General features: G+C 41.5%; 1 protein-coding gene across 2 annotated transcripts in view; it reads left to right on the forward strand.

The window, feature by feature from the left end:
• Positions 1-24578, forward strand: part of LOC137293945 (leucine-rich PPR motif-containing protein, mitochondrial-like) — an 82472-nt gene extending 57894 nt beyond the window's left edge. For both annotated transcript variants that reach the window (XM_067824830.1, XM_067824831.1), the window contains 14 exons: positions 7509-7633; positions 8244-8350; positions 8672-8740; positions 10143-10233; positions 11237-11391; positions 12145-12236; positions 15088-15152; positions 15787-15922; positions 16760-16878; positions 19088-19197; positions 20516-20584; positions 20879-20966; positions 21982-22121; positions 22578-24578. In XM_067824830.1, the coding sequence (XP_067680931.1) occupies positions 7509-7633; positions 8244-8350; positions 8672-8740; positions 10143-10233; positions 11237-11391; positions 12145-12236; positions 15088-15152; positions 15787-15922; positions 16760-16878; positions 19088-19197; positions 20516-20584; positions 20879-20966; positions 21982-22121; positions 22578-22682 (1471 nt within the window). In that variant the 3' untranslated portion in view covers positions 22683-24578. The remainder of the gene's footprint in view (positions 1-7508; positions 7634-8243; positions 8351-8671; positions 8741-10142; positions 10234-11236; positions 11392-12144; positions 12237-15087; positions 15153-15786; positions 15923-16759; positions 16879-19087; positions 19198-20515; positions 20585-20878; positions 20967-21981; positions 22122-22577) is intronic.
• Positions 24579-26971: the final 2393 nt, after the last annotated feature.

The following is a 26971-nucleotide window of genomic DNA, read 5'->3' on the forward strand; positions in this document are numbered from 1 at the left end:
TAACATCGTTATCATGTGCCCTACTCTGAGCATGAATAAAACGTACGCGCGACCTTGGGTGATGACGGACCCGGACGTACATAAAATCGACCCTGGAACACGCCTGCAGGACTGGTTGAAAGCTCTTCACGAGAAATTTAAAGGGGAACCGACTCTGTTTATACTGGACGACTGCAGCGCTAATCGCGAGATAACAAAAAAGAGAGACATGCTATCGTACCTGGCCTTCTCCGGCCGGCATGCAAATCACAGCGTCTGGGTGCTAACGCAGAAGTTCAACTCGGTGTTGAAAGACCTCAGGGAGCAGACGCGATGGGTGGCCTTATTTCACTGTAAGGACAGGGATTCGTTCGAGGAGTGTTTGAGAGAGAACGATGTGATGAGTAAATTAGAACGGGAACGGGTGAAGAAACAGCTCGCTGAAACTAAACACGCTAAGCTCGTGCTCAAGACCGACCAACCAGTAGCATATATAGTATGCTAAGCAAAGCTAAGCTAAAGCTAAGCAAAGCTAAGCAAAGCTAAGCATATAGCTATGATATTTGAAGTATTTGTCGTGTGCAACTTAACCTTCATTTCTCTGTGTTTTGTCTGCATCGGGTATTATATAGTTAAAACTAAATCTTACTTGTTATATTATAAGATGGAGTGTGAGGAATTGCTCGAACAGTTGGGGGTCTCCCCAACGCCGCCGGCAGGCCCCACTGGGGGTGTGGGGGATTCCCCCAAGCGAGAGAAACTGGTGGCGTTGGCTGTTGGCGGCAAAGCCAAACATTACTTTGGAGACTACACCCCGGATAAAATTCACAAAATGTCAGCCGAAGAAATCGATAAGCTGTACGCTAGATACGAGTCCCGGCTCGGAGCAGAAATGACAAAGACAATAGGATCGGCTATGACCCAGATATACACCGGTATTGTATCACACTTCCTTCCCATTCCACCAGAGCGCCAACTTTACCTGTGGGAGGACCTCGAGAAAGACCCTTTTATCGAACACGCCGTGAGCTCTATCAGCTGCGGGCTGTACCACAAATATGGTATGTTGTTGGCTCCAGTGACGGCGGCGATTATCACGGCAAAACATTGTCAATTTGAGAGAAAGAATAATAATAATAGTATAGATGGATGCTGCACAGGAGGTACCCCCAACAGTGGAGGAGACCCCTTCACAGGAACCAGTGAGGGAAGTGACCAGGCAGAAGAATCCTAAGAGAGTAGCTGCCGGTAAAAAACGGTGGTGTAACCAACATAAAGTGACCACCCCAACCCGACTGTTGTTGGCTGTAGGCGTAACTGCTGCCGTGGTTATAACATGGTTATACGTGGGGGTACCCTCCCACAGTGAGGTAACCCCCAACAGTGGGGGTGTGGGGGTATCCCCCACTATTGACCCGCATATCATGTTATAATTTTAATATTTTATATCATATACATAATGTCTGAGGGGAAAACGTTCGTCAACGACGCATACCACGCCACAGTGGTCGCCAGTCTAGCCGTAGGGTACGCTCGGTTGACTAAAATGGTGCTTAAACAACCAACTATCAAGCTAGATTTCAACCTGCAGGATATGGGTATGCTCATAATGAACCTTGGTATGGCGATGGCCACAAAAGACATCCTAGTAAAACAAGGAATAATACCTGATAATATAATGAAATAAATATAGGGATGGCCACGATAGCTATGATGGTCGGTGGGGCGTTAGTGAATGCCCTGGCATTTTCCGGGAGTAATTTCCTCTTCTCGAAACTACGAGATGATCACGCGGCTGAAATACAGGAAGAAAGGAAGCGGCACGATCTCGCTACTGAGAAATTACAAAGAGCACAGGCTGAGTACGCTAAAAAACGCCTCCAGAGGATCGATTTTATTAACGAACAACTCAAGCGTGAAAACCATGCCATTAAAACATTCAACGATGTCGATGAAGCAATGAAAGAATACTATCTACTAACTGGTAAACAATTGGAACCGCTCAATAAACCCACACTCGCTCAGTACTACACACCATCCAAGGGACAAATGAATCGTGAACTGGGCTTCATAGTGTTGGGTATAGCAGCTACTGCGTTGGTTGCGAAGCAATTAAATTAAAATACCTATATAAGTAAACATGAGACCCGCTCCATACCGATGCGAATATATACTTATGGGGAAGACCGAGGCCTGTGGTAGGAAATGCAGGAATCAGGGGTTCTGTTGTTTCCATATGGGAAGTCCTAACTACACGTGTTCTGTGTGTGGTATCGGGGTTAAAGGACACTACTGTCTATGTAAAGCTCACGGAGCGAACGTAGTCAGACATCAACTCATCTACGAGAATAAAAAAGGCTACATAAAAGAACGTAGGCGACTGCTCAAGATAGACTCCAGTGTGTGAAAAGGTTACCTCCCCTTACTGTGAACCAATTAGACATTGGTTCTCTTAGGTGTAAACACGATGTCTACTGTAAGCGAGCTCAAGCGGGTCGCAAAACAGAGAGGTGTGATCGGGTATTCTAGAATGCGGAAGTCAGCATTGTTGAGATTACTAGGTTTAGAAGCCCCTCCTACAGTAAAACAATTAAAAGCTCAAGCAAAACAGCTTGGATACACGGGTTATTCAAACCTGGGGAGAGCCGGGTTAACCGCATTGTTATCACATGCCCCCGTAGCAAAACCTCCCACTGTAAAACAACTGAAAGCCGAGGCACAGGATTTGGGTTTAGGCGGGTATTCCCGTATGAGAAAACCACAGCTTATAGAATTATTACGACAGAATAGAGCTATTGACCTACAGTTCTTGCGCACTGAGCGCGCTGTAGGCAACTATTTGAGAGGTTGGCGCATGCACGTTGATAGAAACATAGACATTACAGATATCAAGCCTCTGATAGCTGATAAGGTCAACCAGGAACTAAATAACCTAGGAAGTATCAAGTTTCAGATCACAGTGAAAATGTCACTCGATAAGCAGGTTGGGAGTACCACTGAGTATGTTCAGCCTTACTTCCGAGGTCAACAAGAGGTCGCCACACATACAGAGACCATTGATACATCAATCGATACCAGTTTTCAGCAGATACGAGAATACCTAGAACGCTACACACACTTGGGGTCCGGGTGGGTTGTAGATAAAATCGATAATGTCTATCTAGACATAGCTAACTACGTGCCGTTCAGAGGCGGGTCATACCTAGCCTTGCCCCCCTACTATAGGAACAAACATGCTATAGTAAACGTTAAGAATAGAGGAAACGATTGCCTGAGGTTAGCTATCAGGTCAGCCTTATTTCCAGCTGACACTAATCCGAACAGGCCTTCTAATTATCCCCAAGACGATGGGCTCAACTGGGATGGTATAGATGAACCCACCCCCATATCCCAGATCACTAAAGTAGAAAAACAGAATAATCTGGCTATAAATGTCTTTGGGCACGAAGGTAACACAACAATAGTACACAGGGTCAGCCCGGTGAAGGATCGCCAAGTTATCAATATATTCATGATCCAACGAGGTGAAAAGTATCACTACACGTGGATAAAACATCTCAGCCGGTTGTTGCACGACCAGTCGAAACACGACGGGGAAAAACACTTTTGTGTACGATGCCTACACGGTTTCAGTCGAGCTGATTTATTAGAATCCCACCGGGAGGATTGCCAAGGTGTGGGGCAGACGACCATACGAGTCGACATGCCTAAGGAAGGTGACAATATCCTAAAATTCAGTAACCACAAGAATCAAATGTCTGTGCCTTATATTATATATGCCGACTTCGAAGCCTTAGTGGCTGCCGCCGGCGAGGCTCCCAGTGGTAGCTTCACCCACAAAACACAAGAGCATAAAGCCTGTTCGTTTGGATACATTGTCGTCCGTTGTGACGGGGAAACGAAAGCTCCGGTAGTGTATAGGGGGCCTGACGCGGCTGAAAGGTTTCTAAAGTGTTTGCAGGAGGAAGAAAAAATTATTAGGAATGCATTGTATAAAATCGCTCCCATGCGTCTGACCCGAGTCGACAGGCTAGCCCACGCTAGTAGCACTAACTGTCACGTGTGTGAATCACCACTTAACGGTGATTCGATGAGAGATCACTGTCACATAACTGGTAAGTATAGAGGCGCCGCTCACAACGCGTGCAACCTCAAGCTTAAAATCAACCCTAAGACAATAAACATCCCCGTTGTCTTTCACAACTTGAGAGGGTACGACTCACACTTGATCATGCAGGCCATCGCGAAAATCGATGGTAATATAACGTGCATCCCCAACAACATGGAGAGATACATCTCCTTCAGCTTAAACGGACTTAGGTTCATTGACTCGTTTCAGTTCCTCCTGTCGTCACTCGACAGTCTGGTCAAGGCCAACAATACCTTCCCTATCACCGATCGATACACAGACGCCGAGACTAGACCCCTGCTTATGAGGAAGGGTGTGTACCCCTATGAGTACATGGATAGTTGGGCTAAGTTCACCGAGACCAGACTACCCCCTATTGACTGCTTTTATAGCAAGCTGACTGAGGCGTCCGTCTCACGAGATGATTACTCGCACGCGACTAACGTATGGAATAAACTGGGTTGTAAGAACCTGGGTGATTATCACGACCTGTACTTGAGGACAGATGTACTGCTGTTAGCCGACGTGTTTGAAACGTTTAGACGGACATGTTTCAAGCAGTATAAACTCGACCCCGCATGGTATTACACCAGCCCAGGTCTGTCGTGGGACGCCTTGCTTAAAAAGACCGGAGTTAATTTGGAATTGCTCACAGATTACGACATGCACCTATTCATTGAGAAAGGTTTGCGAGGTGGGATTTCCATGGCATCCAAACAATACGCGAAAGCAAATAATCAATACGTGAAAGGTTACGATCCTAACAAACCAACCAATCACATTCTCTACCTCGACGCAAACAACCTGTACGGCTGGGCCATGAGTCAGTATCTACCTACAGGGGGATTCGAATGGGTACCCCACGTTGATGTTATGGGGGTTTCACCAGATTCGAACAAAGGTTATATCCTCGAGGTTGACTTAGAGTATCCCAAGGAATTACACACATCGCACAACAGCTACCCCCTGGCCCCCGAACGTATGAGGGTTAACCCAGACTGGATGTCTGAGTACCAACATAACTTGTCAGGTGGGCGTGTGACAGACGTTGAAAAACTCGTGCCTAACTTAATGAATAAGACCAAGTACATCGTTCACTATCGCAACCTACAGCTGTACCTGTCGTTGGGTATGAGGCTGACCAAAATACACAGGGTGCTCATGTTCGACCAGAGTCCATGGATGGAGCCCTACATCAGAATGAACACAGACCTACGAAAAAAAGCCACCAGTGATTTTGAGAAAAATCTCTACAAGCTCATGAACAACTCGGTGTTTGGTAAGACTATGGAGAACCTGAGGAAACGCGTGACCGTGAAGCTGGTTCGGTCGAGTGAAGAAGACAAGCTCAGGAGATTGATAGCCAGTCCGGCATTCAACCGTAGTAAGATATTCACAGACAACCTGGTTGCCCTACACATGAAGAAAAGCCACATAAAATTCAACCGGCCTGTTTACGTGGGGATGAGCATCCTCGATTTATCCAAACACCTGATGTACGACTTTTACTACAACGAGCTCAAGAAACAGTACGGCGACAGGTGTGAAGTGCTGTACACTGACACGGATTCCCTGCTGATGGAGATTCGAACCGAGGACGTGTACGAGGACATGAAAAAACACCTCGATTTATACGACACCAGCGACTACCCTAAGACCCATGCCATACACAGTACGGTAAATAAAAAGGTCCTAGGTAAGATGAAGGACGAGTGTGCTGGCACGCCCATAGCCGAGTACATAGGTTTGAGACCTAAGATGTACTCCATACTGAAAGCCGACAATAGTGAGATCCGGAAGGCTAAGGGGGTTAAGAAGTATGTGGTGAAACAACACATCAAACACGCCAGATTCAAGGAAGCCCTGTTCAAGACCCGTACCTTTAGACATAAAATGAACACACTTAGAAGTGATGGGCATAAGATATACGGACTGACTATAAACAAGACGTCCCTGTCGCCTATGGACACGAAACGTTGCATAGCTATTGATGGGATAAACACATACGCGTATGGACATGAAAAAATTTGAGGCTATTTACTACAGCCCGCGTGGGTACTGGAAAGGAGCTAGCGCAGTAGATTAGCTAGCTAAAATAGCACGAGTATCCCCGAAGGAAGCCAAAGCGTGGCTTGAAAAACAAGCCCTGTGGCAGATCTATTTGCCGGCACCACGCTACGTACCTAGAAGGAGGTTCGGTATTAACATACCTAATAGCGTTCACCAGGCAGACCTACTGTTCCTACCCCACGACAAGAGGTACAAGTATGCCTTAACCGTAGTGGACGTAGCCAGTCGTTACAAGGAAGCCGAACCCTTGACCACGAAAGATTCGGCCCAGGTAGCCAGAGGATTCGAACGCATATACAAACGCAGTCCGCTGACGTGGCCAACAGAGCTGCAAGTTGACCCCGGACGGGAGTTCATGGGTGCCGTGTCACAACTGCTAGCCAAACACGATACAAAGGTCAGGCGTGGCACGGCCGGAGCCCATCGCAGCCAAGCCATAGTTGAGAGATTTAATAGGACTTTGGCTGAGCGCTTGTTCGGCTATCAGTATGCTAGGGAGATAGCCACCCCTGGAAAACGATCGACTGAATGGGTCACGAGGTTACCCAAGGTGGTGTCGGCAATCAACCATGAAGTCACCCGTCTCACCGGTAAGAAACCGGCAGACGCTATCAAACTAAAATCAATAGTTGCAGAGTCGGCCGCTCCATTGCGTGGGAAGGAGAAACAGATACCAGATAGGGCCCTAGTGAGGTATCTATACCAGCCGGGGGAACACGAGGGCGATAGCCGTAAGCGAGCCACCGATCCTATATGGTCAGTCAAAACTTACAACATAGATAAAGTGGATATGAAAGCCGACGAACCTAACTTATACTACTTGAGGGATGGGCCGGGTAGGGGGTTTGTAAGAGAAGAATTATTGATCGTACCGTACGGCACAGTGTTACCTCCTACCAATACACGGTAATAGGCACCCAACCTTTTTGTAGTAGGGGTAATAGTAGCAAGATCTAAGGTCCCAACCAAAGCCTTATTTACTAAATAAGGCTTTGTAGAGACATTTCTTGAAAGTGTTTTAGAACTGTCATTCCCTATACTACTGGGGTGAAACTGTGGGATGAAATTCTGCAGGGGTGAATGACCTTGTCAACCATTGGATTGTTACCAGATGCTTTTGTTTAGGTGGGTGGATACCAGGTTTTGTGCTTTGTGTACATGTCAGTTAGATTTGTGATTGTATGTGGACATGTTAATTACCTGTTTGTATTGTCGTGATATGATTCGCTCTCAATGTATACAGCATTCACTCTATGTAAGAAACCTGTGCTGAAGTGGTCTGTTACTGCTGGACTTGGCCTCTGTGTAAAGCAGTATTTGATAATTCCAGCAAAGATTTACATGAAGTCACGGAGGGAGTGCTGTACACTGCCTCTAAGTACAGATGGATACCAAAGCTGAATAATGTCATCCTCTGGCTCATCATTACCCAGGAGGCCCAGGCTCTGCAGACAGGTGAGCCAGTCTTAATGCATCAACAGAACTTTCCGTGTATTTGTTTTAAACCTCATTTCAGTTGTTGTAGCGGGGCTGTCTGAAGAAAAAAGGCAAAACATTTACTTAGCTCATGTTTTCTGTCTGTTTTGCTCAGTTCCATTTAGATACAGGTCTGCTCTACTCTCTGTCAGACAATTTACCTGGAATATTGTTCAGTATCTGGAAACAACAGACAAACTGATTCCATTTTTAAACCACCTTAGGAACCTGAGCCTTACTCTTGAAACGACTGTATGAATTCTTAACTTTGATTGTAGCCATTGTGTTAAGAATGGGCTTAAGAAGTTCATAGGGTTACAATGTTTTGAGAAAATTGCTAGCCTGTTCTGTTCTGAGTTGTCCCAGCTTTATCCTTCACCTCTCTCACATTTCATGTAATCAAAGACAATTTATCAAATATTCTGAGATTAACTATTCATATTGCTGGCCAAATTCTTGCTCAGTATTTGATATTTGATGTTCAGAACAGAAACATCCATCAGAGCAAAATGATTCCATGTTTTCAAGCATCAGTGCACTGAATACGAAAGGTTTTAATGCCACTGTTTTATTTTCTGCTGTTGTTTAGTGGTTGATACAGCAACTGGACTTCTTGGACAACAAGAAGTGATCATACGATTGATTGAAGGTTTTCTTCGAAGTGGACAAAACCAGAGGGTTACCCAACTTTTAAAGGTGAATGGAAGGGCTTTCTTACTATTGCAATAGTTATTGTGGTATCATTCTAGATGTACAATGGGTGCAGTTATATTTTTACAGTCAGAACTTTATCTGTGGTTCCAATGCAATTAGGTACTTTTGTTGCAGTGGAATGGGGATAGGTAGAACCCTACTGACCAGTGTCAAACTGGCAACCTGTAGTACATTTTTGTGTCCAGAATAATATTAATGCATTCAGTTCATCATTAGTTATTCTCAGTATCTGCAGATATTTGTACAACAGTGTTATCTTATCACAACAGTGAAGGAATGTGTATTTTTGTTTAAATGTTTCAGAAGGAAGGTGTACTTCTTGGTAATCGTCGGATAAGGGAGCTAGTTCAAAAACTGGTGAAGGGACTGAGGGTGAGTCCATGGAACAGTCTGGTATCTCAGGCCTGTGGCAGCACATTCATTCTTGTTGGTTATGAGCTGTTCAAAGAAGCCTTGATCCTTATTGAGGCATTTAGAATATACTTTAGGTTCTAGGGATTCAAACCAGCCCCACTTTAAAGCTAGCATTGTGCCTTCTTTGTTAATGATGGTCATAATATGAATCTGTTCACCAAACATTGAAACGGTGCCAAATGGGTATGAGTCAGTTAACCTTCTTTTGTCACACAGGAGCTGATCAAGGGTTATAATATGTAGCTCTTTCAGCATGGTATTGGTGTATTATGAACAACAATTGTCAAAGACGTTCGTTCATATGAGTGAGTCTCAACAAAAGAAAGAATTCCAATCACTGCACAAAAACAGGCCTTGTGTGTGTCCAGCATTAAAGACTCATTCTTCCAACCATAACATCCTTCCGTCTCGTCTGGACACTTTTGTTGGTATCAGTGGACCTGCACTTGTGTGACTTAAATCATATCTCAATTTCTGGAGAATCCTTTGAGGATTTATTTTCTGAAACTTTCCTTAACCCAAATATTAAGATCAATGAGGAGCCCTTTGCAAAAAGGCAAGAGGTGGCCCAGAAACATTGTTTTACATTTTCACCAACTTCTTAATGCCTCTCAAGAATCTAGCCATGTCATTCCTTTCCATTGCTTTAGTGTTGACACTCAGAGTTTAAGGTATCACCTTGATCTATAAATGTCTGAAGAGCCACACAACACCATGTAATTTGTCATCATAATAATAGGAATATTTGAATAGTCCTGGATACACATCAAAGTGCATCATAACATGTGCATATATGCAGCATACAGACAACAGTAAAGACAGTAGTTGTGATGAAAGCGGTATGTTTTCTTAGCAAATGTAAACCCAGATATTGTAGGTTCAGGTTCACTCTTCAGGTTACGTGGGAGGGAGTTCCACAGTGAAGCAGCTACATGAGAGATGTAGTGAACACCGAAAGGTTTCAGTTTATATTCTGGTACAGTCAAGAGCAGCTGGTCGGCTGACTGGAGATTTCTAGAGGGCTTGTAGTGGAGAAACGTCTCCTCAAGATAGGTAGTGTATGTGTTGTGAAGAGACTACTAAACTAAAGAAAGGATCTTAAAGACAGTTCTCTTGCAGATCTTCAGCCAATGCAGTGACTTTAGGAGTGATGTGACACTGTTATGCAAGCACCTGCCTGTAACCTACCTGGTACTTGGAGCTATACAAACAGATGATTCTTATTATTGTCATAACACTGTAGTTGCTACTAACCTTTGGTACTCTGATCTTTGTGAAATAGAAACTCAGTCAGTAATCATTACAAAAACAGGAAATCTAATCTATGTGTCTGCTGTAATGTGGTGATATTTGTTTTCAGGTTACAGAACTAGAGGGTTTAGTTGAAGCAGTGCGGGGTATAGAAAACATCGACAGAAGGATTCTCATGTCTGAGCTCATCAGATGCTATGGTGAGTGGCTGTTGTAACATGGGCCATTTGGCAGCATTCAGGCTGTTTCATGTTGGCCTGATATTTTTAATCTTTCAGAATTCAGGATGAATTAAATGCTTAATGGAACAAAAGTGTTTACAGCAGGGGCATCAATCATAAAATTATTGTATAAGTAAATCTGGTCCATTCAGTGCTAATTAACCACTGGTTTCCATTTGTTCTTTTGGCTTCCATTTGCCAGTCACACATCCACAGTAGTTAACTGTTGTTTAGCCTGCATTTTTGTTGTCTTATTAATTTTGTTCTTACATATACATGTACATACATACATGCTCTGTGCCTCAGACCCGTGAAGGCCTTCAACAACCCATGCTTGCCATAAAGGGCAACTTTCCTTGTTGTAATGGGCAACTAATGGGATCGGTTGTCAGGTTCGCTGACTTAGTTGACACGTGTCATCTGTTCCCAGTTACACAGATCATGCTGGGTGCTCATGCTGTTGATTTCTGGATTGTGTGGTCCAGACCAGCACCATATAGCTGCAATATTGCTGAGTGTGGCGTAAAACTAAACTCACTCACTCACTCTCTGCTCTCACTCTCTAAAGGATTAAGGACATACTCCAAAATGTTGTGTACTTCATAATAAAGAAGTTTATATCCATAAGAAAATCTCTTCGTAGTAAATGTGGTGTTGACATAACACTGGTCCACTGGATCCATAAGGGTCAGTAAATGTAAATAAATTTTGGGGTCTTGTGGAGGTAGTGACTTTTGAAACGAGTGATACCTAACATTGAACCTTTTTTGGGCCAATAAACCAGAGGATTTTTTTATGTACTGATGTTTTGGTCAGTGTCTGGGATTGCTTACTGATAAATAAATGAGGTCAGGTGAAGTGATATTGTCACTGTGAACCGTGAAAACATTGAGTTAGTAGAATTCCAGATCAGTATTGGTGGAGTTAGGAGAACTTTACAGAAATATAGCCATTTTTGATGTATTAAAGAGTTGGTCTGCAGGGAATCTGCATGATGAGGAAGCAGCCCTGGCTGTATGGGAACGATGTCAGGAGGAGGGTGTGACTTTAGAACCAGCTTCACTCAACATACTCAACAACTACCTGCAAGCCGTAAACATCCCAGCACCATTCTCTGTGCCCCCAGTGCCCAGCAAGGTAGGAGACAGCATCTAGAATGAGCAGTAAGCCCTCAGAACCCCTGATTTAGCTACTACCAGGCCCAGCATGCTGTAGGTCACTGGTTGTCAGGTCCAGCATGCTGTAGGTCACTGGTTGTCAGGCCCAGGATGCTGTAGGTCACTGGTTGTCAGGCCCAGGATGCTGTAGGTCACTGGTTGTCAGGTCCAGCATGCTGTAGGTCACTGATTGTCAGGCCCAGGATGCTGTAGGTCACTGGTTGTCAGGCCCAGGATGCTGTAGGTCACTGGTTGTCAGGTCCAGCATGCTGTAGGTCACTGGTTGTCAGGCCCAGGATGCTGTAGGTCACTGGTTGTCAGGCCCAGGATGCTGTAGGTCACTGGTTGTCAGGTCCAGCATGCTGTAGGTCACTGGTTGTCAGGTCCAGCATGATGTAGGTCACTGGTTGTCAGGCCCAGGATGCTGTAGGTCACTGGTTGTCAGGTCCAGCATGCTGTAGGTCACTGGTTGTCAGGTCCAGCATGATGTAGGTCACTGATTGTCAGGCCCAGGATGCTGAAGCCATATCTGATTAAAGTGTGAAAGACATTCAGCTTATATGTGTTGGTCTCTGGCTGGATGTAGGAATGAGTCATTTGTTGTAAGATTGGTTGGAGATCTGTTACTATATTAGTATGAAAATGGCCACAAACAGTTGTCACAGTGTATGTAGACATGAGTAGCTTGCCATTAGTGTATACTTTTCAACTGAACTTTTGTTGACTGTTTCAGCATGTGCACAGATTTGAAGACGTAGCAGATGACTACTTGTACCACTGCATCATTAACAAGCAATGGGAAAAGATCACAGAGTCCCTGAAAAGGTTAGAGATGTATCTCACATGTTTGGGGTTTATCAGGAGGGTAGTATGATGTATCCTGTGCATGGTTAGTACATACCATTCGGGGTTTCTCACCAGGGATAGCCCTGCCCAGAAACTTCTGACAAGTTCATCATTTAAAACAAACTGACCACTAACAAAATTATGTTTGGCTGAAGTGTAGCAAACCACTTGACAGGTTCCTACCTGAGTCAGGTTCCTACTTGTCAGCTCACATAGTCCACTGTCTCACTCATTCAGCCACCACGATGTGGAAGCCATGGTGACTGAGTGGGTCTGGTGACTCTACTTTACTCTGAAAGTTTACTCCCAGAAGTAACAGGTTACTTTTGACCACTTTCCAAAGGTATTTATGTCATCCTCTTGTTGAAATCTTACAACACAAATGTCAGAGAGAAACTCTCCCAGTGCATAAAAATATTCCATGAACATATGATGTTGTAAGAAGATCAACACTTACATGCCAAAGTTTGTCAGCTTTATATATATGACCGCCAGTCTCCTAAGCACTAAGTCAAATTTTGAATATGAATATCTTACCTTACAGAAGTCCAATAAAGTTGGTGATGTGACCTTTTGATATTATGTGATAAGGTGGTATAATAGTCATAACAGAATGTAATTAATTAATTTGTATCCATTGTTAGTGTGTGTAGGTTATCTTTATCTAATACTGAAGGTAATTGGAAGATTCCTGTCACACACATGTTCAACATTGGGTTGGTATTTGGGGTTATTATTCATGCTTGTCACTGTGTTTCACTAATGGTGCACAGGATAAGGATTGACCACACAGTGGTTTAGATAACTGATAAGAGAGGGAGAGAGAGCAAGGCGTAAAAGGGAGATAGACTGAGTGACTGAGAGAGAGAGCATGTGGTTACTGTGTGTCTCCAAACCAACATGGCCATCTGATCGATTAAAGGGAAATAGAACTGGATCTCTTTGTGTTATTACTGAAAAGATGCTATTTACCACTCTACCACAATTAGAACTTGTCGACAGCGATGTGGAAGAGATACATAAAGTGAATGAAAGTATGCAATCAGCAGTTTTTCCCAGGCAGTCGTAAGCACATCCTTGAGGCCATCAGTGGTTCTCACGTTTGCAAAGTATTTTTTCACAGTGTTCTTTAGGACAAGCCACATATTTTCAATTGTTTTTAAATCTGAACTTAGTGGAGGCCAGAAAAATATGGCAATTTCATTTGTTTGCTTCCAGGCTTTTGTAGCAGCGGGACAGTGAATTGTGGCATTGTCATCCATGAATATCCATTGTTTATTGGTGAAGTGTTTGGTTAGCACTGACCAGAAACACCTGTCAAGTATGTCAATATACTTCTGACTGTTCACATTGCCTGCCACAAACTCTAAAACACCGGTCCCATACTAAGTTATGCAGCCCCACATCATTTTAACATGCGACCAGGTTTGTCAGCTAAGTCACTGAGGCACTGGCCAAGCCAGACATTTTGCTCCAAACTTTGATTTTTCCCATCTGGTTTGATATTTATCGTTATTTCATCACTGAATATTACTTTTTGTCAGTGGTTATCAACATTCCAGTGTAATTTCCTCGACAGTATCGGAGATGTTTTTTTCTCAATTTACCTCATGAATTCCTAGCTGCTTATAAACAATCCTCCGATCAAAGTCCAAATGGTGTAATTCACGCAGATGGATCTAGTTGAAGCAGGTACAGGTACTGAACTACTGTATTCACTAATAATGTCAGACAAACTCTTATGCCCTCCTTTATCAACAATCCTTGATAATCCTCCCATGAATCCCAGTGACTTTCGGTCTTCCACTTTGAACTCAGTTATTTATATCTTCCCTGTTGCAGTAACATATAAAAGCTTACTGATTGTGCTCTTCTGTAAATTCCATATTTTGCAGATTTCTGACTGTTTTAATCCGCTGTCAGTTAGCAATACGGTGCTTGTTTTCACAGAGGTCGCCAGATCTTTACCACTACCACCCATTGTATCCACCTCTATCGGACATCGAAAGCAGATGACAAAAATCACTTCTGAGTACGCATGTCTAAAAATAGCATGTGTTGCATTTGTATGCTGTTTTAGTGTGATGCATTACCAACTAGCTCAACACGAGACTTTTGAAATACCGAAACATCACACGTTATTGCGTCCAAGTCGAGAAAGTTGACAAACTTTTGGCATGTGAGTGTATTAATTGATTCTTATTGTGAACATGATGTTTGAGTTTGAAGGATATGTTAATTTGATCCTCCTCTTTTTATCTCACACAATGAATTTTACGAGAACAGAATTAACAAAACATAGATATATCTCAACCAGACTTTGCACATAGCTTTTGATTTCTGAGTAAAACAATTTTTGTATTTCCATGGTAGCACCTTTGACTTCAAATAAAATTGGTGTTCTTTTCCAGAGCAGAAATTTAAAAACTGTTCAATACTCACTTTCTATCATGTCAATTTGTTGGTACCCAAGAACCTAATGATATACATCAACAGGTGTATCAATGTTACTGAGGTACATCACACCGTACAGTTGACATTGTCATAATTACTTAACATATTCATGAAGAGTATTTTACCATTGCTTGGGATATTGAGAACTTTGACTTCTTGTTGGTGATGATAGTTTTTTTATGGATCATTTATTTGTGCATGTTGTCCCCCATTCATAAAAACCTTATGAAAATCAAAATTTGATGTGCACATTTAGCCTTCCATAAATTAAAGTTCAAAATGTCAGTATTATCCTGTAGCCATAAGTATGCTTGTTTCCCAGTAATGGATGACTGTTGACCGTGCAGTAGAAACACTGTGGTATCCTTGTTTGCAGTTTAACACCAGATATGTTTTTCAAGCTGGTGGGCAAAGTCCCAGGAGTGGAGCGTGCCTTACAAGGTTGGTAGTAGACATATTGAAAGCAAATATTATTTCTTGCTATCTGAGAAATGTATTTTAGTTTTTGGTGGGAGAGAATTGATTATCCTAATCCACAACACAAATCCTGATAAAATCCTGCTGTACTGCAGCGTGTCAACTTGTGGCTGTTTAAGCATGGAGATGAACAACAGTATGAAATAGTAATGTCATTATAGAGCTAACAGAACTCGGCAAATCTCTTTGGGTCGGCATCGAGTCAGTCCATCTGTGCACTGCAATGAGAAACTGGTGAATATGTTGAAAAAATGTATTCACAGAATGTGTTCTTGTTACTTTTTTCAACTGATGTCTACAAACTGAGTCATCAAAGTTTTGTAATGAAATTGATGGAATTCATGTTTCATTATTATGACTCATTACGTATTCATATGTTATACAAAAAACACCAACAGATGTCATGAAAATGTAATGAAAAGTGCTGTTGATCTGTCAGTAATGTTCCCATGCTAGCACTTGTGTCAGCTAATCAATGTTTTGACTTTTACTCACATTGACTTGAGGCCCAATACTAACATGTGAATACTTTTAAAAATTTGTGTGGTTAAGAGAGATAACTCTGAGTCTTGCTTAATTTCTGACAATTATTGTATAGCAACACAGAGAATTGCGTTTCACCTTGGTGAGGTGGGGAACATAGACACCCTGAGGGCCCTCAACAACAGCAGGGCAATTCCTAGAGCTGCTGTGGAGAATGTGAGACGAGCATTGTTCTGTGGGTACATACACAGGTGAGAATTTGTAAACCTGTGAGATGTGAGAGACCTACGACTTCCAGACTCACACTGATAATGCGGAATTGTCAGCACCATACAGGTGCTTATGGGTTTTATAAGGTGACTGTTGAAAACAGCTGTCAGTAAAGCTGTTGTTATGCAACCTGTGGAGACTATTGCATATTTAGTGCATGAACAAATAATTTGATGAAATGCATGACACTGGCTACGATGTTTACATTGTATACAGTTATTAAGTAGAAGTGTGAAGACTCAGTATTTGTTGAAATATAACACTGAAGAAAGCAGAGAGCATTTTCTGCAGGTTCCTGTAAAACAGACCTCACCCACCTAACATTAAATTGCATTTTAGAACACTGAACCAGGTGCCCACACAAAAATGATGGTATTGTCATAGGTTGCTGTGAAAATATCCCCCTCACTCAGTGGCACAACAAAACATCTGTACATCTAATTTGAGGAATTGTTCATTCGTCTGTGATGAATGTCATTTCCACCTTTGATTACAACATTCCTCAAAAATAGATACCACATATGAAATTACCAGTTCCATTTCAGCCAGTACATATACATGCGAACAACAGCCTGCCCTAATGGCTTTGACATAAAGTAAGATAGCTACTTACTTTCTTTGTCTCTGGACGTTAAAATCCCTCCAACCCCAACCATCCATAACATAAAATACTTTGTTGCTGGGTAAGAGATGGGTAATGTATTTCACACAGTGAAACATTAAACATGGTGATGGTGTCAGGATTATGCAGTTTGCCCATTTTAACTTCTCTTTTAAAGGGAGGGGCACATGCATAATTAACAGCAGTTTTTCCACAGGGACAGACAGGATGAACTTGTATGGCACCTCAAGCAGAGAACAGACATCTTGGCAAGCTATCTGTCTTCCCATGGATTGTCATTGTTAAAGGAGAAGTCCCAGTATCATTATGGTGAAGGTAAGTTGCATTATTGTCCATGTATTGGCTGGCTACTCGACAGGCTGGATGGTCAGGGTCATTAGAGCAAACAGCATCACTGCACTACCTGCGGTCAGCTGGTCATGTGACTTCAGGTGGCTAGATTTGGGAGACATTTTTCAGCTGTTTATGACATGGACAGACTTGGCAAGACTTGTATTCTGTTTTAAAGAAGGAATTTTATACTTACCTTACCATAGGTCTATAGCATACTACCTCAAGCTTCTCTTAGTAGGAGATCTGACGGAGTTGAATTGCCATACAATCTGGCATGGCTGACCTCGCAATCGACGATGGTCATGATATGGAAGTATCTGTATCCCCCCACCGTACAGACTCCACTCTTCAAGCATCATCTGATCTAGATGTGTTAATGTTGCTAAAACCTTTTTCAGTACTAATAAAGTTTAACCTTTCTACGTCTTTACACTGATTTCTTTCAGGGTTTTTGTGTGTGGTATGTATATTTTACAATCTTTGTGTCGAATTTAACATATATTTATGTCATTGTACACTTGGCCGCTACCTTGTATGAGACATGGTATCGTGTCTCGTTGCCATTCTCGTAGTTGCCGGATCGGTTTCTTTTGTTAGTGGACTACTTCTACTTATATTATGTCCGCTGTAGCTACTTTTATCCCCCTGGCATGTAATGCGGGGGGATATAGTCGATGCCTCGTCTGTCTATCTGTCTGTCTATCCGTCCCCCGTCCGTCCTTAATCATTTTGTTTCCAGAGCATAACTCAGAAACCGTTAAATATTTTTAGACCAAACTTGATAGATAAAGTAATTTCAACCTATGGTTGTGCCTTTTGCTATTTACAGATCTTTGGCATTTTCATTTTTTTTTTGTTTTACCATGGAACATTTTGGTGTTAGTCTAATGGTGGGGCGGGTGTCGTATCCGGAGCATAACTCAAAAACCGATATGTGTGGCAGACCCCAAAGTGGTGCCTTTTGCTATGTACAGGTTTTTGTGATGTATTTTTTTCTCAGTTTCCATGGAAATGTTTCGGACTTAGTCTCAAAATGGAGGGATGGGCTTCGTTTCCGGAGCAGAACTCAAAAACTGTTGAATATATTTCTACAAAACTTGGCAGATAGATCAATCGGAACCTAAAGTGGTGGGTTTCCATGGAAACGTTTCGGACTTACTCGAAAAAATGAGAGGTGTGTTCCGTTTCAGGAGCAGAACTCAAAAACGTCTTAATATCTGTTAGTATCAATTGGTAGATATGTGTGGCTATGATGTATTATTTTCTCGGTTCCATGAACTCGTAGCTGAGTTCGTTTACGGAGCACAACTCGAAAAACATTTCATATCTTTCAAAAGATCTTAGCAGATATACGAGACAGGTCTTGGAATGGTGACTTTTTCTGAATACAGGTATATGGCATTTATATTTTTCATGAACTCCATGGAAACAATTCAGACTTGGTCTAAAAACACAATAAGTAACTGTCGGATGATTTGTTGTTTCAAATATGTGGGGGCCGGGGGGATATGTCATCTTCTGATGACTCTTGTGTTGTTTTTCCATGGAACATTTTGTTGTTAGTCTAATGGTGGGGCGGGCTTCGTTTCCAGAGAAGAACTCAAAAAACGTTCAATATTTTTCTGCAAATGTCTGTCAGTAATACTTGGTAGATATGTGTGGCAGACCCCAAAGTGGTGCCTTTTTCTATTTACAGGTTTTTGTGATTTATGTTTTTTCTCAGTTCCATGAACACGTTGCGGACTTCATTTCCGGAGCACAACTCGAAAACCATTTGATATCTTTCAAAAGATCTTGGCAGACATATGAGACTGATCTTGAAATGGTGACTTTTTCTGATTACAGATATATAGCATTTATATTTTTCATGAATTCTATGGAAACAATTCAGACATGGTCTGAAAACACAATAAGTAACTGTCAGATGATTTGTCCTTTCTAATATGCAGAGGGCAGGGAGATATGTCGTCTTCTGATGCCTCTTGTTTGTTCTGTAATGAGACGCTATACCTGACCCTGCCAGTGTCTGTCCTTTGATGAGACACTATACCTGAACATGCCTGTGTTTGTCCTGTGATGGGATGCGATACTTGACCATGCCTGTGTTTGTCCTTTGATGGGATGCTATGCCTGACCATGCCTGTGTTTGTCCTTTGATGAGACACTGTACCTGAGCATGCTTGTGTTTCAGTGGTGTCCATGATACACAGACTGGCCATGAACAGTCAGCCGAGGGCGGCAGGTATACTGTGGGTCCACTATTTCACCAGTTCATCATCAAAGGCTGATCAGCTGTTGCAGGTAAGAATCAGCATTCGTTTAGCAAGTGACTTTGCAAATAGCTACAGGCATGTTATTATTCTTGAGATCACACCAGTTATTTTGTTTGAAGGATTTTATAGGTCGAAATGCCAAAGGGCAAAGACACAATATTATCTTAATATTAAAGAAATTGTAATGTTTTATTATGTATCTATTCAGTAAACAGTGTTTTTATGACAGTTGTTTTAGGGGTGGCTGAACAAATCTGGGTATCATGGATTGTGTCAATGGAATTGGCTGCTATTATTTTTCCAACGTATGCTATGTGAGGACAATACGTTAGTGCTTGGGCCCTACTGTAAAAGGTTTGATCTAGCAATTTCAGTTTGAGAGACTAATGTGAAGGCCAAAACTGGCAACTGCCATGATGACAGTCACTCTCATTCCTGTTAAAACATGTTGTCCACTTGTGTACCTGGTTCTGCCTGCAAGCATGGAATGTAATGTACTTAAGTACACATGGACGAAAAGTTTTTCACAACCCCATTTTGTTCATAGTGTCAATATATTACCATTGACCATAGTAGTCAAACTTATCCAAACCTCAATTCAACTTACTATCTAGGTAAATTGACCCTCAAGATATACTTACATGACAAGTGTTAATGCAAAAGAAACCAAAGTAATAGTCTATTCAATGGTATCTAAGTAAAACTGGCAAAAATTGGACATATATGTAATGCTGATAAGTGCAGTCATTTTGAAGATTCTTTTATACAATCTTTAAAAAATCATCTAGGTGTCCATAACTGAGTACAATATCAATCTCCACCAGCTGCAACAACATCCCTGACCTTCATCCTCACTGACTGTACATGTAGCAGATGTGGAATTTGACATCAAGCTTTCATAGGCATCCATTCATTATGGAGGGCTTGTTCTAGGAAGTCAAGATGGTTTACTGGAGATCTCCCTGGAAAGTTTATACTGTCTCACATATGCTGCAAGCACATACTGTCTCAAACTTGCTCTATGGGACTGAGATCTGGGTTACTGGCAAACCAGTGAAGAGGTTCTACTGCCTCTTGACATAAGAAATCACTTCTGGCCCATGCACAATGTGGCCCAGCATTGCCGTCAGTGACGACTGGCCTTGTGCTTGGAGTGTGGTCATCAAAATATGGTACAACAGCCCTGTTTAGGATGTTACCTTGTAAGTGGCAGTGTGTATTCATGATGTCATTGATGTACCGTGGTTCACTGTTATGGCCTACAGGGTTTGAACCATATCTTCATCATCCATGTTGCATGACAACAAAGTGTAGTCTTACATCAGTGATGGTGGTGATGCTTTCAGATGTACCAGGGCCTTGATGCAGATCTACCACTAGGCTTTGTGTTTTCTCACATCCGTACAACAAACAAGGTAGGTAAGACTGATGGTAGACTGGAGAGTACTGATGGTAGACTGGAGAGTGCTTGTATTAGACTGGAGAGTGCTGATAGTAGACTGAAGAGTGCTTGTATTAGACTGGAGAGTGCTGATGGTAGACTGAAGAATCTCAGCCTAACAGTGTTGTAAAGATACTGTGAACTTTCCTGTTGTTGTCATTGGGTTTGATGCAGTGTTTGTTTGTACTTTTCCCATGTGACACAAATAGGAATGTTATGAACACCTGAGTCTGGAAGGTGTTATGTTGTGGATGATGTCCTGTTTCAGCTTGAGTTGATCCCACGTCTGGTGGACAGTCTAAGGTCCAAGCACAAGCTGTTTGTGAAAGCCTATGACCATTGTCTCAGCTACCATTGTAAGTGTGACAGTGAGATATTTATCTATCATTTTTTCAGTGAATGAAGCTTTCTCTTTCCCTTACTGTATGTCCAACCCATGCACTTTGAAGGAGGTGCAGTTGCATCACTGTAATTCCTGTTAATGAAGATCTGGGATGGAATTGTCCTCAGTAACTTATGTTTGTCATAATGGGCTAGCTGACTTGGTTGATACATGTCATTGTATCCCAGCTGCGGAGATTGCTGCTTATGATGTTGATCACTGGATTATCTGCTCCAGACCGGCCATTTAGCTGGAATATTGTTTGGTGTGGTATTAAACAACAAACAAGCAAACAAACCACTGTAATACCTGTGACACTCTTTACAACCAAAGGAAACAAAATGAGATGAGTTTACCAACTTTTTTATCATGTATGAAATCCTTATAGACAAAAATGTTCTGAAGGTTGAATTAGTATATTTCAGTGAATTGTGACTGTTCATTCAACCAGGAAATTGATGCAAACACTTCAGTTTCGGAAACATATTTTTGCCTAACAGTGACACAGGTGTGTTTTTGTGGGATGACAACCTGTGAAGATTCGTGTTTGAATTTTTCTTCAGGAACCCATGCTTGTCGTAAGAGGTGTCTAACGGGATCGGGTGGTCAGCCTTGTTGACACATGTCAGTGTATCCATATTGTGTAGATTGATGGTCATGCTGTTGATAACTTATTTACAGACCGCCACCATATAGCTGAAATATTGCTGATGCAAGTACTCATGGGATGGCAGGTTACAGTAGGTCACCTGCAGCCGACACTGGTCATAACGGATGATACATTAGAATGGAGAGACACTGATGGCATGTCATCATTCAGTGATGATGTGGAGCATGATTTACATCTCTGAAGTGTTTGGTCAAGACTTATTTATATTCCATGCCACCATCATATAACAGGGACACTTAGTGCAGCATTGTATCTCTGTTTTGGTAAAACTGGGATCACTGAAATCATCATCTTGAACCTACTTTGTTTGTGTTGTCAGATTCCAACAGGGATCTTGAAGCAATGATGACTGCAGGGAGACAACTGCAGGAGGATGGTATCCAAACTACCCAGCTCACCAAGAAGTATATACGTTATGTAAATTATCACTGCAGAAAGAACAATGTTCCGTCCCCTTTTGTGAGTATCTTTGACATGCTTTATAGTTTTTCATTCCCATCCTAGTAAAAGGGTCGAAGAATGCTCGACCACTTTTATGCTAGTTTTTTCATCCCACAGTTGAAAAAAATGGAGATGCAGTATGTCCACTCATGCATTAGCCAATTTGCCTTCTGTTTCTGGAGCAGAACTCAAGAACTGCTGATTATTTCTTGTTAAAACTTGCTATATAGATCAGACTAATGGCGAAGTTATGCCATTTGGGGATGGATACAATATGTGAAGTCCATTTCTGGTGTCCCAGAACATGTTACTGTTATGTACATTCAAAAGTTCTGATTTTTGACAAGTATATTTCTCCTCTGCATGTGTTACTCAGCCATAACCAGCAACAGGAATCATGGAAGTGTAAGCCAACTCAATGGTTAATGCGAACATTTCTGTCATTATTCAATGAGTTTCATTAATTTATTTCAGGATACTAATCCAACAGAACCCAACATCAGCTCCACTGACAAGCAACAGGCGTACAGTGTAGAGGACTTGTCCTCTGATCCAAATTGTAATGGCAACATGAGATAAATGGACGGTATTGGGGATATTATCTTCTGATTCGAACAGCGATGGCAACATGCATTAAGTGACCAGTGTGGAGGACTTGTTCTGTCATTTGGACTGTGGTAATGATGTACTCTGTGAAAGCTGGTTGTGGCTGTTCCTGGTGCTACATGTGTGTAAGAAGCCTTATGCAGTCAACTGTTACAGAACTGGAGAGCATCATTTATTGTGATATTGTTGTGAATGTCTCTAGTTATCTTTGTGTTAAGATACTTGGCAGGTACTGCCTTGAAATCACTGATATATGTCAATTGGTAGATACTTATCTGTAAATTGGTTTGCATGTTTTGAAAAAGAAAATCTGTAACTAGATTTGACCAAAACAGGTGGTGGCAGTCTGATTTATCACTGCATATCATCTGTTAATTAGGAGATAAACATCAGGTGTTGGCCAATTTCCGGGTGTTAATAACACCCAGAAATTGGCCAACACCTGATGTTTATCGACATTGTAAACACAAAAGTAAACCAAAGGGTTTTACTGTCTGCACTCGTTTACATCGAGAACGAGTACAGCAGTGAAGTGTCATCAGCTAGCCATTTAAGCTGGTTCCCATGGTAGCATCTGGAGTTGCTCATTTGTGACGTCATTCTAACTTTACGTCACAATATGATTCGAATGACGTCACCACTGTTGATGACGCAACAAAACAATTGTTTGCGAGGTTTCTACGTGTCAGTACGCAGTAAATAGTCTTGCAGTTTCCGGGAATCTAATACCATTTGATCATGTTTTTCAACCAATCAGATTACAGAACACAGTGACTTTTGGTTTACAATATGTATTCTGAAAAAGAATCATTATGTAGGCAACCTTAATTATTTTGAAAACAAGGCAGCAGGTTGACACCCTTGTTTGGAAACCTTGGATCCAATCCACAAAGCTTGCACACCACTGATTGATAAAACTCCTCCACTGCAACATAGAATTGAAAGTGCCATTGTGCCATGACCACTTTGGGCTGCATGCACACCATGCACGCTGAGTGATGAAGATGAAACGATGCTCATTGCTGTCATTGGATACTAATCTCAGTTGTCAGGTGGCAAACATGTAACATGTTTAATAGAATTGCGTAAATTATTGTAGCCTGTGTTCATTCAAGCAAAAAGTAGTATTTGGCTGTTTCTGACCATATTTGTTTGTATATGTGGGTATATATTCATTGTGTGTCAAGAGCATTATGCTCTGAATGTTGAGTTAACTCCCTCAGGGAGGTGTCCTCTACAATACATATTCCTTTAAAAAATATACCTAGTATTGTGTCAGTAAGAATATTTTCAACAGATCAGATTGTGATTTGGTGCCTTTTGTTATTTAGAGATTTTGAACTTTATGTTTGTTCATAGGAACAAACATGACTACTCATTTCACGGGTGGCTTTCTCTTAGAGGATACCTCCCAATACACTTCAGTATGCACACACAAAAACCCATGTAAACTGAGTGTGATAACAACAAACTGATGCCTTTGCTAATAAGGATCTGATATACAAAGTCCCAGAGATACTGTTTTGTTAACTCCAGAACTAGTCTTGTATTCAGAACAATCAGATGGGAATACTGTCTTCAAGTTGGACAGATCTCTCATGTAGGATGGAACAACGAATATTGCCGATGTGACATTAAATATTAAGTCACTCACTCACTGAACAATGACAGTCAGATTTGCTCCTAAGGAGTACCTGAATGTTTGCCAGCTTCTGATGACTGATGACTAAAATATGTTTTGTTCTGCATTTAGTATTACATTGTATTGACTGCTCTGTTAATGAGGATTGATGTTTTAATACTGTTGGAGTACTTTGATGTATCAGGACCAGGAATATATTAATAGATTAAACATATTACAATACAAAATTAGCTGTCGTTTTGTTTTATATTGTTTTTGGTTTATTTTGTGTTCAGATGGTTAACTATGAGATTGTTCCAGCTTAGTGGTTGTACAATCTCCATCAGCTGAACAACTTCTGGTTGCAGTGATCAAATTCCTGAAAAAAAAAATTCGCTCCAAAGCGAGGAGAGTACGTTGCCAAACTTTGCTTGCTTCGCTCGCATATAAGAAGACTTGTCATATTCTCTATGCTGCGCAACCCCATTTGCTCTACAGTTTGCCTGTGATTGATTGAGCCCCAATCTTACACCTTTGGAGCCTCTCTGTGACATCGGTTTTGTGTGCAAGAAAAGGATCTTCCTGTACAGAACCTGGCCCATCATGGGATCAGGAGGCTGACAGAGGGTATGGGAGGAGAGCGCTGGCTGTCTTACATGTACCTGGAGGTTACACTCAGTATTGACCTTGAAACCTGTAAGACAGGCAGAATGACACTAAATATTCATAATTCACCAATAAATTCAGCATTAAACTTCAAGGGTCATACTTATACAAAGGCTTTTGTATGAAAACAAGTGTGTATTTTTTGATACATGAATATGTATCATCAAAATCATTTGTTTTTATGAGTCACATTTTCATGCGGGTAAGAAAAACGTTCTTTTTAATGTGCGAGTAGAAAACCTATCATTGCCAAAATACTGGGGATGCATGATTAAGTTCTCTGTGTATGTATACCGTGGTTTGATACCATGTTCTGCTCAATGGAGGGACGTAACTTCACCTCTGTAGGATAATGTCATTTTATGAGGCAGATATTCAAACACCTAGTTTCAGTTCAAGGCCTCAGACTCTGCTTTGAGGCCTTCAGACCTTCTCTCATGACTTACATGTGGAGGCTTGACAGTCATCCCATAAACTATGTTGAATTCTCTTTACAGCATATTCTAGTAAATATAATCCAGCTGTCTAATCTAACTCTCTCTGTGAAGAACTGAAGGAAAAAACAAAAATAGATCTTGACAATGTGTCCCGGCCCTGTCCAGCTGTTGTCTTTACCACAACTGCTCCTTTTAACTGCAGGAGAAAATATCACAGTAAGGTCAATAAACTATACTGGTAAGCAATCAAAATAGAAACAACAGACTCGTTAACTTGTCTTAGTCAATATCTAAGCAGTTCTGTAAACATCCGCTTTTAAATGAAATAATTGAATTATGAAACGTTCTTGCCTCTGTACAATATCAATACAACATACATGCCATGCTGGAACTGGTACTCGGTGACTTATGCTGCTGCTAAAACAGAGCTTTACAAATCTGTCAATAAAAGGCTTGACGACTGCCAACAAATCTGTGACACCAGTTTTCATCCAGTGCGTAGACTAGAAACGAATAATAAGATATTACATCAGCCTGACGGTAATAAGATATAATGCAAGAAAAAGTGGGGCACACAAATAGGTATTAATAACCTACATGAAATTTAAACTAACTGCCGGTTACACCTACCTGTATTTGAAGAGTTCACTAGTTGAGGATGCTGTACTGACAATTCAAGATACAGTCGTGAATATTTATTTAAAAGTGAGAAGTATACCTTGTGAAAAGAGAATTACGGTCAAGTATCTCAAATTTCAATGTGAAAACAATAAAGTACCTTTTTAACAATGACAATTCCCACTTGATGCATTTTAATAACAGATATTACTATTTCGAAAGATTTAATTAATATCTGTGAAAAGTCAAGTGTTCCACAACTGTCAGATTTGAATTTACAACTGAGATTGGTAATTGCTGTATCTACAAAGATGAGCAAGTGAATTCAATTTTAAGCTGCACTCAACAATATTCCTGCTATATGCGGCGGTCTGTAAATAATCAAGTCTAGATCAGACAATCCAGTGATCCACAAAGGAGATTATAGTAGTGCACTATAACTGTCCCCCGGAAGGGTATGTAAGACCTCATCTTTGTAAGTCCATTTAATCCTGCCACATTCTAAATAAAACGAACACATATTCTACTAACTTTAGGTAGCAAACGTACTGTAAGTTCCCATGGTCTCTAGTACGGTGAGCCCGTGAAGATCCATGTTAGAATTGATCTTCAGAAATCAATGCTTGTCGTAAGAGGCGACTAACGGGATCGGGTGGTCACGCTCGCCTACTTGTTTGACACATGTCATGGCATCCCAGTTGCATAAGTCGATGCTCTTGTTGTTGATCACTGGATTGTCTGGTCTAGACACAAGTATTTATTTATTTATTTGAGTTGTTTCTACTGACTTGTTTTAGTGACGATATGGCTGAAGTACTGCTGATAGGGCTATGAACGTTAACTCACTTGCACGGTCATCTCGTGTTATTGCTGTCTCAAGCAGTGCTGCATCTCTCGCTCGCTTGACCACGTACATGGTA

The sequence above is a fragment of the Haliotis asinina genome, chromosome 8 (assembly GCF_037392515.1).
Source record: "Haliotis asinina isolate JCU_RB_2024 chromosome 8, JCU_Hal_asi_v2, whole genome shotgun sequence".
Lineage (NCBI taxonomy): Eukaryota > Metazoa > Mollusca > Gastropoda > Lepetellida > Haliotidae > Haliotis > Haliotis asinina.